This window comes from Panthera onca, chromosome X, assembly GCF_046562875.1.
Source record: "Panthera onca isolate mPanOnc1 chromosome X, mPanOnc1 haplotype 2, whole genome shotgun sequence".
NCBI classification, from domain to species: domain Eukaryota; kingdom Metazoa; phylum Chordata; class Mammalia; order Carnivora; family Felidae; genus Panthera; species Panthera onca.
The window spans coordinates 16,317,516-16,330,276 of NC_138357.1; the positions used below are offsets into that span (position 1 = coordinate 16,317,516).

The 12,761-nt window shown below is 48.8% G+C and overlaps 1 protein-coding gene across 9 annotated transcripts in view; it reads right to left on the reverse strand.

The window, feature by feature from the left end:
- Positions 1–4,260, reverse strand: part of LOC145713935 (integrator complex subunit 6-like) — a 56,286-nt gene extending 52,026 nt beyond the window's left edge. For 7 of the 9 annotated variants that reach the window (XM_081792810.1, XM_081792808.1, XM_081792804.1 and 4 more), the window contains exons 1-2: positions 3,754–4,179; positions 3,535–3,612 (exon numbers count right to left, since the gene is read on the reverse strand). In XM_081792810.1, coding sequence (XP_081648936.1) covers positions 3,535–3,612; positions 3,754–3,864 — 189 coding nt within the window. In that variant the 5' untranslated portion in view covers positions 3,865–4,179. The other 2 variants (XM_081792803.1, XM_081792807.1) reach the window with 2 other exon arrangements.
- Positions 4,261–12,761: the final 8,501 nt, after the last annotated feature.

Here is a 12,761-nt window from a genome sequence, read left to right on the forward strand (position 1 = left end):
ACCCTTAACCAACTAAGCCACCCAGATGCCCCTAAAGCCCACTTTTTAAAATCATGTATTAGTCTTATATGGATATGCTCGAAATTTTAAACTATTAAACAGGGTTTCATCCCAGCTGTGTAAAGATACCATCGTATGAAAGTAGTGTTAAGCCTTGTGACACTATGTATAAAACGTGTCTACAAAGCAAAGCTTGAAACAGATGTCGCACAAAATGCTTGGATTCCACATGCTTTCTATATGGTCCCCAAATCAAACTGAATTCCATCCACGCCAGACTGCAAGTAACAGGTATGACGAATTTTAAAAGAGCACACAGCCATCCCTAAGTGCAGTAAGAATCCACTAAGCCCTACGTGAAATACTATATTCATGTACACAACAGTATACATCAGAGAAAAATTCCAGTCACTGTAACTTTTGACAAGATTTATTGTCAGAGCCTGTAAGTGGATATACTGGGAAGAGTTCCACGCCTATTAGAAAAAAAAAAAAACCCTCCCAAATGCACAACTCACGCCTGTTTACACCACCGACAGCCCTGAATCTTCCAGTAGCACACACACACACAAATTCGTTCGGCAGTGTTTGGAGCTGGATATAAGCAAGACCTGAGAAATAAGTAGTTATTTTGAGAAGAGATAAACAATGACCCTCCAACTGGAGAGCAATTGAGAAATACAGTTCACACTATTCTTCAGAAAAATAAGCTACCAGCAAAGCCCTATGTAACATCACTTGGCTGAAGGGACCCAGACTCTTCACGGAGAGTGAAGTTTTGAGTAGGGACCAAGATGCCTGCTGACAATCAAAGAAAGACCAATTTGATAATCGGTGTGACGGAAAACAGACCCTTCTGGCTCCCAGCTATTAGCTAATGAAAGACTCAACTAACTTTTAAGAAAAATTCACCAGATGTTCTAAAATTTCAGGCCTTCCCAAATGCCTAGATCCTAAAAGCCAAAGAACAAATAGTTACCACATGCTGAGGGGAGGGGTGGGGGAGGCAGAGGACTGGCTGAGGAGACCCAGAAAAAGAAAATGCTACCAAAGATGTACATCGTTAGTGATTCAGGTACGGACAGCAACGTGACGAGAACATCATTAAGATAACTAACCAGTAACCATTTTCTAGTGCATGTAAGTATCATGTGAGATTAAAATGAAAAACCTGAGCAAACCTTTGAAAAGCATCAAGACTAAATCATAAGCTAATGATCGTTAATTAAAAGTATTACACAGGGTGCCTTCTCCTATCCCATCTACAGAAGAAAACAAAGATCAAATTCAACTTGGAAGGATGCTTTTTTTCTAAAGGGGAAAAAATGTGATATATAACATGGCAGGATTAAGAGAGCTGAGAGATGAAATTTCCACTAAAAACAAAGTCCAACTTTCCCCCTCTGTTCATAGAACTATCTGGAGCCTCTAAAATACCATGGATAAGTTACACAGCCACTAAAAATTTTAAGTATGAAGACTATGTGGCAACCCAGAATAATTCATGGGACAAAACAGGCGGGAAAAGCAGGACATAAAGTAACATGTATACACTGTGATAAAGATGCTAGGTAAAAAGATGTCACCATGGTTGTTGGGGGGGGGGGGAGCTGTGGGATGGGGTGGGAAGGTGAGACTTTCTTTTTCCTTTCCAAAGATTCTGTAAATATTGCCACGAAATGTTTCTAGATCAAAAACAACAACAACAACACTTTTAAATGGCAAGTCTTGGCATTTCGGAAAAATGTTAAGTTATCCTTTAAAGAAAAAAAAAGCCACACGGTTTTGTGGCTTATCCTTTTTCCTACTTCAAATTAAGGAGAATTTCAAATGGCCACCCTACAAATGGTGGGTTCTTATCTGTATTAGTACTCAAAGGGTGTAGACTTTCAGACTTAGGACGTACAAACATCTGCTTTTCTATGTGGAAAAAAAATGGTCACACCCTTTTGGGAAACTGACATTTTTTCAAAGCTTGTGGCATTTTGGAAGCGGTCTACTTGCTGCAGTTTTTAACACAGATAAATCACAAACTGAAAACAAAGCCCCCAAACCAGAACAGTTTGAAGGGGAACCTAATAATCAAACTGTGAACCCAAGCTACGAGTTACAAAATTAAAGCCTCCCTTTAGCTTTATTGCTGAAGGCTCGCTCTCTCTGGCCAACTCTTCAGTTTGGTAGGTTCCATTCTTTTAAACACTTCCCTCGGCTGAAACGGATTACAACATGTCCCGACTGCAGCTCCCCAGCACAATTAAGATAATTCTGAGAAAAAGAAGGCGTCTAGCAAAAGACGTCAAGGATTATGGTAATATATTTTTGAAATTTCAACATGCAAGCAGGACTCTCATGCAGGTTGACTTAATAGTCTGAGTTCTAGTTTATCGGGCCACTGCAGGCAAGGCAGTTCTTTATCTCCTCACCATTAGGAACATGAATTAACTACCCCACGGAGGTTAAATCCTCCCTACTTTTCGCCTGTAGGTCAGAATCCCGTGGATCGAATCATCGAATTGGACTACCGCAGCCTCGCGCAGTCGAGTCCTCCCCCTTCCTTCCTTTCTTCTCCCCGGACAAATCCCTGCGTGGCTAACAGCAACCTAATTTAGGATGTAAATAGGTAGGCCAGGTCCTTAAAAAGCTCGGGCCCCCAGTGAGTTCCGATCCGCACGTCCCCGCCCCAGCCCGTCGCGGCTTCGGCGGAGTCTGCAAGGAAACACTAACAGTCGCTAAGGTGCCCGAGAGCGGGCTGGAGCGGACCGATCCCGGGGGAGAAATGAGAAGTTTCTCCGGGTCTAGGGTGGGGGGAGGCTAGCTCCGCGGGCAGATCTGCCATCGGGTGGGGCGGGGTAGAGACCACAGACGTGCACGGGCTCCGGCTCCACTCCGAAGGCCGGCGGCTGGCTCTGCCACGCTCTCAGCAGGAAGGGGAGGGGAGCGGGAGGAAGAAGGGGGAGGCGCGGGGGAGGAGGGGAGGGGCGGGCAGAGGAGGGGGGAGGGGGAGGAGGCTGGGCCGGGAGGGGGAGGAGCCGGCGCCGGGAGAGCCCGCGCGCCGGGCCCGCAGCACCTCGGGGCGGAGTCGCCCAGCCCGCCCGGCCCCGGGGCCGCCGCCGCCGCTCCCGGTGCGCCCCGAGGGGGCGGGCCCATCCCGCAACCTCCCTCCCGGTGTCGGGTCTTCCTTCCCCTCCCCTCCCTCCCCTCCCTCCTTTCCATCTCAGCAGCGCCCTCAGTCTCCCTCTCTGGCTCATACAAAAGCAAAATGTCCGCCATGTTCCGAGGCCGCTGCGGTCGGCGCCGCCGCCGGCTCGGCCTCCGCGCCGTTCGTCCCGGGGCCGCCCCTCCGGCGTCCCCCGGCCCCGGCCCCGGGCGCCGCCGCCGCTCCGCCCGCCTTCCGCGCGTCCCCCACTCCCCGCCCGCCGGGCCCGCGCGCCCCGCCGGGCGCCGCAGCACCGCCTCGGGCGGGGGCAGGGGCGGCAGCCCCGGGGAGCCTGGCTCCCACTTCCCGCCCGCCCACTCCCTCGGTGGCCCCTTTACCTTGATGCAGTACGGGGGTTCGTCGTAGGTGACCAGCATGTACCTGTCTCCGCGGCTGGCCGGGTCCCGGGAGCGGAGCTGCGGGACGAGGGATGACGGAGGGGGCCGCGAAGGGAAGGAGGGAGGAGGGGGCGATACAGACGTTACAGAAGCACCTAGATCCACCACCACCCCCATCCCTCGGGAGCTCTCCCCAGCTCTCCCCTCCCCTCCCTTTACCTTCAAGAATAACTCCACAGCGCCTTTGGCAATGTCCAAATAGGAGGTGCCCAGGTCAGTGCGCTGGTTCATAGAGGCGGACGTGTCTATGAGGAACAGCAGGATGGGCATCTTCCCCCGCACCCCTGGCTCCGCTGCCCACTCTCCTGGCCCACTTGCCCTCACTGCCGCGGACTGCCACCCGAACCCTCAACTCTCGCAGAGGCAGGGTGCAAGGAGCAAGAGGAAAAGGGGGAGACGGGACGGGACGGATGGAACTGCTCCTGGCCTCCTCTTTCTGCAGCCCCACCTCCTCTCCCTCCAAGGGAACTTGAAAGTGGGAGCGTGTGTAGCTCTCGGGGCCCTCCCCCTTTCCCCTCCCCTGCCACCACTACTGCCGCCGCCGCCGCCGCCGCCGCAGGGACTACTGCCCAAGCATCCGTCCACGCTCACTCAAGCGCTCGCCCCAGACTGAGAGCTGTCTCTGTTCACCGACACACAACTTCTGTCCGCTCACCTACCATGGGCACCATGTGACCAGAAACCACGCCATTGGCTGCCAATTATGTGGTATTTGCATATTCATTAGATGACAGGGCAAGGGGCGGGACTTGGGCGAACCCTGGGAGTTGAAGTTTGAACCCAAGCAGGGGGTAAGTGAGGGGAGATGTTAAGGACCCTCCTTTAAACGACTTGGAAGCCGTTAGGATACTTAGGGTGGTTTGGATGGATATTCTCTTGCTCTTCAAACACGATGGCTCGAAAGGAAGAGTGAATTTGAGCAACAGTTGCGCAGCACTACAGAAGCAGACGCTTGGACAGGCTGCACAGAAAACGCTCTGCTAACTGCAATCGATCAATCCTGCCAGTGGCTAAGACCAAAACATTTCAGAAGCAGCAAACTTCTTTCCTGGCAAGACCTACTCGCATTCCTTTCGATGCCTCCCCACTCTTGATCAGTATTTGTAAGGCGGTTGCTGGCCTTGCATTCCACATATATCTACTTAGAAAGAAAACTAAAGCTTGGAACAAACACGGTTACCTAAACTGGCCTTTTGTATCTACAAGCTTCTTCAGTTTCATTGAGCTTTTCAAGTATTGGCCTGCCTGTGATAATTCCACCCATGGTTGTGCCTGCTACAGCCTTTACACATGGGAGGTTTCCCACCCTAGGTTCTGATTCAACTCTCATTTATTGAGCACCTATGATGTGCCGGGCACCCATGTTGGCTTTATTTAATCTTTGAAATAATTGGGCTAGATGGCATTATATTTGATTTCCAGTAAAGGAAAGTGCAGCTTGCTAGAATTAGGGTAACACTGAGGGATATTCTCAAGTCTGGTTCCATGGAGAGGCTCAGTAGAGGGCCAACCGTGCTCGGCTGACTACTTGGTGTAACACAACTTTTAAATATGGAGGTGTGATCCCAGCAGTATGCTATGCATAACATGGAATCCTGAGCTTCAATGAGCTTACAATTCATATGTGCTTTGTAATGTAATACATATATACACACATACGCACATATATACATATATAGTACATGCATACACATTCAATAACATTTTCAGAAAAAAATAAGATTTCAGAAGAGGCGCCATGGCAGCATTTGAACCAGAGACAAACAAGCAATGCAAATAAAGAGTGCAATGAAAGCAATGGTCTAGTGGTCTGGAAGTTCGGAAGGTTTCATGGAAGGGGCACAGAGGCAGAAGGGAGGGATTCTGGGTTGGAAGGAATAGGGTGAACAAAAATTCAAACCAGTAACAGTAATATGCATGGGGCGTTCCAGGCCAGTCTGGTGGGATACACCTGGTGGGAATTAATGAGGAAATCAGGATGAAAAAGGCACTAGAAGCTTCCATTTCCATTCTGATACAAATATGGTTAGAGAAGGGCAAGGTTCACATGGGCCAACGAGCTGAAAGTGCAGGACTGGTTGGGGCACTGGTGTGTTAGTTTTCTACTGCTGTGTAACAAATTACCACAGAGTCAGCAGCTCAAAACGACATGGATATTTATTACCTCACAGTTGCCATGAATCAGGGGTCTGGGCATGGAGCGGCTAGATTCTCTGCTCAGTCTCAAAGGCTGCAATCAGGATGTCGGCCAGGCTGTGTTTTCATCTGGAGACTCGACTGGGAAGGAATCAGCTTCCAAGGTCAGTCAGCGTGGTGGCAGAATTCATTTCCTTGTGGCTGTCTTTTGCTGACGGCCACCTTCAGGTCTACCTGCACTTGCAGTTCCCTGCCACGTGACCCTCTCCAGAGGCTGTCCACAGCATGGCTATCTGCTTGCTCAGGGCCATCAGGGAAACTGCTTGCTCCCATCTGCTGAGATGGAGCCTTATATGACGTAACTTAATCTTGAGTGACACCCATTACCTTTGCCGTATTCGATTGACTAGAAGGAAGTCACAGGTCTCATCCACACTTAAGGACAGGAGATTATACAGGAAGTAACATCGGGGGGTGGACATCATGGGAGTCATCTAAGAATTCTGCCTGACATTAGGTGGGGGTGGGATTATTACCTAGAAACAAACTTTCCCTGGCTCACAGCTTTTAATTTTTTTTTTTTCAACGTTTTTTATTTATTTTTGGGACAGAGAGAGACAGAGCATGAACGGGGGAGGGGCAGAGAGAGAGGGAGACACAGAATCGGAAACAGGCTCCAGGCTCCGAGCCATCAGCCCAGAGCCTGACGCGGGGCTCGAACTCACGGACCGCGAGATCGTGACCTGGCTGAAGTCGGACGCTTAACCGACTGCGCCACCCAGGCGCCCCTGGCTCACAGCTTTTGCTAAAGTCAACTCCAAGTAATAATATGCCACTTTCATTCCATGAGATCAATGCATGGGGATGATTGGTTGATCTGGTTAAAGATGTACAAGATTTCCTATCAGGAGTTTATATCATCTATCTATCTCTCTCTCTCTATATATATATGATCATAATATATATAGGAAATATATATATGATATATATTATATCAAGATTTCCTATTAGGAGTGTATATAATATTATATATATTATATAATAATATATAATATATATAATTTAATAATATGTAATAATTTAATATATGTCATATAATATACATAAAAATACCATTTGTGAATTGAGGCAGATCACACTCCCTATTTATGCATTTATATCTATATAAAATATTTATAGTAATAAATATAATAAATATTTAATTATAAACATTTATATTATATTATATTATATTATATTATATTATATTATATTATACTATACTATATTATATTATAGATGGTAGGTAGGTAGATAGAGGTATGCCCCAGTTCACAAATGGCATTTTGAGATGACATAAAAAAAATCTTTATACTTTCCTCCCAACTTTTCTACAATGAGTGCCCTACTTTTATAATCAGAAAAGAGATTATGTTACAAAATTGCATACAAAGTATTCAAAACAATCCCTCCAAGGTGAATACTATTGAAACAGTTTTCAAAACGGCTTCAGCAGTATTCCGGAAGCACACATGGTTTCAGTCAGGCAGTGCTCCCTGCGTTGAGGGCAGGCGGGCCCCTTAGGACCATCCTTAGGATGTGCTCCCCATGCGGGTAAATGCCTTTTCATGGTTTTTTCCCCCCCTAACAGGGCATGTTATTGATCTTTCTCGGCATAAGGAATGGAATTGAAATGATATAAATATAGAATCTGAAATATATCTGTGTCTCATTATAAAACTATAAAAGTGACGATATATAAAAAAATAGCCATCTAGTGGATTTATAGGCTTCTTCAGATCGCACCAAACCCCAAGCCCACAGCATACAACCTCTCTTCTTCACTTCCTGGAGGAAAGTAAACCTTGTATTGTGCTTGAGTGTGCATATATACCTCTTTATTGCATTTCTCTGGCACACATCAACACTGAACCCCTCAGAGCACTTCCTTTTTACATCTTTTTCCATTCTGGACCACCAGTCCCCTCTGTTATAGGTTAAGTTGTGCTTTGGCTTTGCCTCCTACTGGAAGCTACACTCCTGGAGAGCAGGTAGAGCCTATAACCAGTGCCTGGTGCAAGGAGCCTGCTCAGCAAATCGTTGTTGAAAGAAATTGCTCGCGGCACTATCACATTGTTTTTCATTGTCTTCCTGGGTGCTGCTTTCCTTGGGTTCTCAGCCTGCCTTGTTGGCCCCTGCCTGCCACCCTCCCCACCCCCGCTTAAGCAGGATGGCTCCCTGTCTCTTTGGGGTTTGAGCACCACTGGGCTTCTTCAGGCCGAGCCCCTGAGCTGATGATCCCCACCACGCCCCGCAAGAACAAAATAAAACAAAACAAAAACAAAACGCTGCTGCTTCCCTGTGGTTCTACTCATGCTTCCTTCCGAAATGACTCTTCTTTGGGCCACTGCTCACTGTTTACCGCCCCCCCCCCCCCCCGCCTCAGCCAAACCCTGTGCCTGACTGCTTTCCCATTTCAGGCCCATTTTCACTGCTAGGCCTCTGGCCAGGTAACAGGATTCTTTGTTCTTTGCAGCTCTATGCCCTGCACTGACCGTCCTGTCTTCTTTCTGGTTTCCTCATGCTTTTTGAACTCGTGAGCTCTTGAAAATAGTTTCCTCTTTCCTCTTCATATCTCTGCCCTTTATCTGCTTTTCTTTCACCGGTAGCTTCTAAATCAATTTGCTTTAATACCTCACCATACTCCCCGATTCCAGATCTGTCTACCTTATGGCTGGGGTTAGCAGACATCTCTCAGGAAAAAGTTCCTACCAAGCACTGCCCTCCTGGCCTTCATTCCCTTCACAACAAATGTTAGCATGCTCTGTCCCACGTTTACACTCCCTGGCATTGGCCGTGGTGGGGTATTTTGGTGACAGCTGGTTTGACTTCTCACTTCCCCAAAATGTGTGACCCCCTGCCTTTAAGTGGACCCTGATCACTGCATGTTAACAAAAAGACCTGACTTAACCTGATTGTTCCCCCTTCCGGAGTCGCCTGTCGTGGCTCGGAGGGGAGTGAAATCTGTTTGGCTTCTGCAGCACCTACTGCCTCCTCAGCCTTGCAGTCTGGCTTCTCTTCCCAGCACTCTTTGGAAACTGCTCTGATGTCCCCCAGGGCCAGCTCCTGGCCAGATCCCATGGTCTGGTCTAGATTTCCTTTGTTGAAGGCAGAGCTGTCACTGGCCATTCTGAGCTCTCCCTCCCCGGCCACCTTTTCTTTCATCACCTGCCATTTCTCTGGGCGTCTTCCTTACCCTTTGGACTATTTGCTTTCAACTCCTCTGACTCCTAAACTTACTCTCTGTCTCAGTGTGTGGCTACCTCTTTTCCCTCTCCTACTGTTCCACAAGAGACTTTGCCATTCCCATGGTCAGTATCCATTTAGTCATTCTTTTTTTTTTTCTCCAAATATTTCTTGGGTGCACCTGCTATGTGACAGGCAATATCTTGGTGAGGGGCGCCTGGGTGGCTCAGCGGGTTAAACATCCAACTCTTGATTTTGGCTCAGGTCATGATCTCACCGTTTGTGAGTTCAAGCCCCGCGTTGGGCTCTGTGCTGTCGGGGCGGAGCCTGCTTTGGATTCTCTCTCTCCCTCTGTTTCTCTCTGCCCCTGCCCCACTCACAAGCACATGTGCTGTCTCTCAAAATAGATAAATAAACTTAAAAAATAAAGGGAGAGAGAATACTTTAGTGAACAAGGGAACTGGTGTATTATAACGGTTGAGAGCTTGGATTTGGGGGTTCAAATCCCAGCTCTGCCCATTACTAGCTCTATGACCTTGGGCAAGTTCCTTGACCTCTCTCTGCCTCAGCTACCTTGTCTGTATAATGGTAATAACAGTATTGCCTCCTAGGGCTGTTATGAGGATCAAAGGAATTAATATTTGTAGAGAGTTTCTAGAGGTGCTTAGCACAGAGTCAGCTCTATGTCAGTGTTAAACCAAAGCAAGAACAGATATCGTCTGTGGCCATGGACATTATATTCTACTGGGGAAAATAATTAAAAGAGTAGATGCAGTGTATATATGAAGTGCTGTGAGAGAGGCAATGCATTGTGTTATGGGGACACTGGGAAGGAGCATATGCTCTGCAGGGTGTGGAGAGGTCAAGGGAACACACAGAGAAGGTCTCCTGAGGAGATGACTTTGAAGCTGTCACTCAAGAGGAACGAAGGGAGTAGCCTGGTGAAGGAGGGCTGGTGCAGGTGAGGCATGGCTCAAGGAGACAAGGGACAGTGTTCTAGATAGGGAATGGTGAGGTGGGCAAGATTCTGAGAGACATTAAAAGAGACCTAGTAGATGAGCACTACTCATTGGGTGTTGTATGGAAAACAATTTGACAATAGATTATATTTAAAAAGAGAGAGAGAGAGAGAAAGAGAGAGAGAGAGAGAGACCTAGTAGAGGGGCACCTGGGTGGCTCAGTCAGTTAAGCGTCTGACTCTTGACTTCAGCTCAGCTCATGGTCTCGTGGTTCATGGGTTCGAGCCCCATATCAGGTTCTGTGCTGACAGCGTGGAGCCTGCTTGGGATTCTCTCTCTCTCTCTGGCCCTCCTCCACCAGATAAATAAATAAATAAACTTAAAAAGAAAAAGGAGACCCAGTAGAAAAAGGAAAGTTCTGTATTAAAGGGGAGGGAGGGCAGAGGAGCAGGATGGGCACAGAGGTGAGCAGGGGCCATGCCATGAGCGCCTAGTAGGCCCTGCTAGGGAGGGACTTTTATTCTGGGGGCAGTAAAGGACAACTGAAGAATTATTTGGGTAATATCAGTCCATCTTCAGCATAGACAATGGGTTAGGTGTGGGCAAACATGGAATCCAGAAGACAAATTAGGAGTCTCTTTGTTTTTCTGAGTGAGCCAGGTTGTCATGTTAACAAGGGGATGAGGGGAAGTGCATGGGTGCCAGGGACCCTTAGGTGGTAGGACAGTCAGGTGTTAACCCTTGATTGAATGTGGGTGTGAGGCAAGGGAAGGAGCTGAGGAGGACCAGTACCCTGGCTTGGGCAACAGGGCAGCTGCGGGGCCACACGCATATTGGGGGGTGGCTCATGTAACAAATGTTTATTAAGCATCTACTACACATTGGACATTGTTCCAGGAGCTGGAGAAACACCTGTGAACAAGACAGGCTGAGCTCCCTGCCCTCAGGAATGGAGAATAAGTAAACAAGCAAATATCTAGTGCGCGAGATGGTGACAAGTGCTACGGAGAAAATAAAGGAAGGAGACCCAAGTATAAAAGAAGTCGGAGGCAAGCTGGCTGGGTAAAGTATAAGAATAAGCCTCCAAGGGACAAGAAGCCACCCCGTTCTTGCAGATTTGGGGGGAACACATCAGACTTATGGGTGCGTCGTTACTTAAGCGCGAACTATGTGCAAAGCAAGGTGCTTGGCGCTTTGCACACCTAATTTCAGGGCGAGAGTCCTGTGAGGTGAGGCCTGTTCATCCCATTGTGCCGGGGTCGGAAACTGCAGGCCCTCAGCTGCTCAGCTGCCTGAGCCTGGAGCCCCAGCTCTCCTTCCCCACTTGGCAGGAACATTAGTGGGATGAGAGTGTGCGTGCAGGTGCCCGAGAGCCCACCCCCGGATTCGAGGCAGCCCGGCAGGAATCAGCTCACCAGCAGGATGCAGAGGGGCCTGAGAGAGGAGGGCGTGAGTGGTCCACCAGCCCCAGGCGGCACCATGGGCCCGTAGACTGCCATCTCATCCCCCAGGGGTAGGCCTTGGATAACCCATCCTACGAGGTGGTGTGGGACCTGGGTTTGCTGTGATCTGCCTGCTGGCGGCTGTTGATTTACCTGTGCCCAGGGAACCTTCTTTGCGAAACCTGATAGGAGGAGGACTGGTGAGGTAACCCGAGGGGTGTGAGATTCAGGCCGGTGCCAACCGCAGGTGGCAAATTGCCCAGCACAGGGGCCGAGCACTATCCTTTTTAGCTGCTCCTTTTTGCCCTGAGCTCAGACACAGCGAGTTGTATGGACATTTATAGACCTGGTTACCCTGAGAGGTGGTGCAGGCTAAAAATAAAAATAGCTGGTGATGAAATTTGGCCCAGAGCAGCCCCTGGACAAGGTCCCCAGAGGTTTTTGCCACTTGGGCAACTTCCTGTCACCAGTCGGGGTGCAGGAGGCTCTGGGCTGAGGTCCTGGGATCCCAGTGTTTCCCCTTCATATCTTCTGCTGTGCTCGCCTCCTTCCTCCTCACTGCCCTGAGGCCACTGCCCCATTCCCCATCGTGTGGAGCCTCAGTCAGACACCCACAAGGCAAGAACACCGTCACTCTGTGGCGCTCCAGGGGTGTACGTCAAACGCAGAATGATTCCAAGCACAGCAGCAGGGAAACCGGCCTTGGCCTTGGCCTTGGCATCTCCGGCCTCTGGCAACCTGGAGCCCTTTTCCTCTGCCTTCCCCCACATCCACCAGGTCACTTAGTACCCAGGAGCCTTTATCTTGTAGGTATTACTCAAATTCATCTCCCTCCTTATCCCTGGATTCAGGCCCTTTGCGTCTGAGTTGCCAATGGCACTGACATAACTTTAGTTTCTCTTTGTACGTCCTAGCAGGATTAGTGCTGTGACAAACTCTCCCACAGCTTACACCGAGCCACAGCTGCTAAAAAAAAAAAATCACTTCTCTTCCTGTGAAAACATAGATTTCATCATCTTTCCCTCTTCACCTTAACACTGTTTTTTTTTTTTTGAGTTTTTTAAATGTTTATTTATTTTTGAGAGAGAAAGAGAGACAGAGCATGAGTGGGGGAGGGGCAGAGAGAGAGGGAGACACAGAAGCAGGCTCCAGACCCCGAGCTGTCAGCACAGAGCCCGACGCGGGGCTCAAACTCACGGACAGCGAGATCATGACCTGAGCTGAATGCTTAACCGACTGAGCCGCCCAGGCGCCCCTTCAACTGAAAATGTAAAGCCAAACATTTATAGACAGAATCCCCATGAGGCCACCCAGGCACCTCAACACTGTTGTTTTTTAAAGTGACAACATTTAAACCATGTTAGAACATATTCTTTAAAATGTGACAATAGGGGCGCCTGGGTGG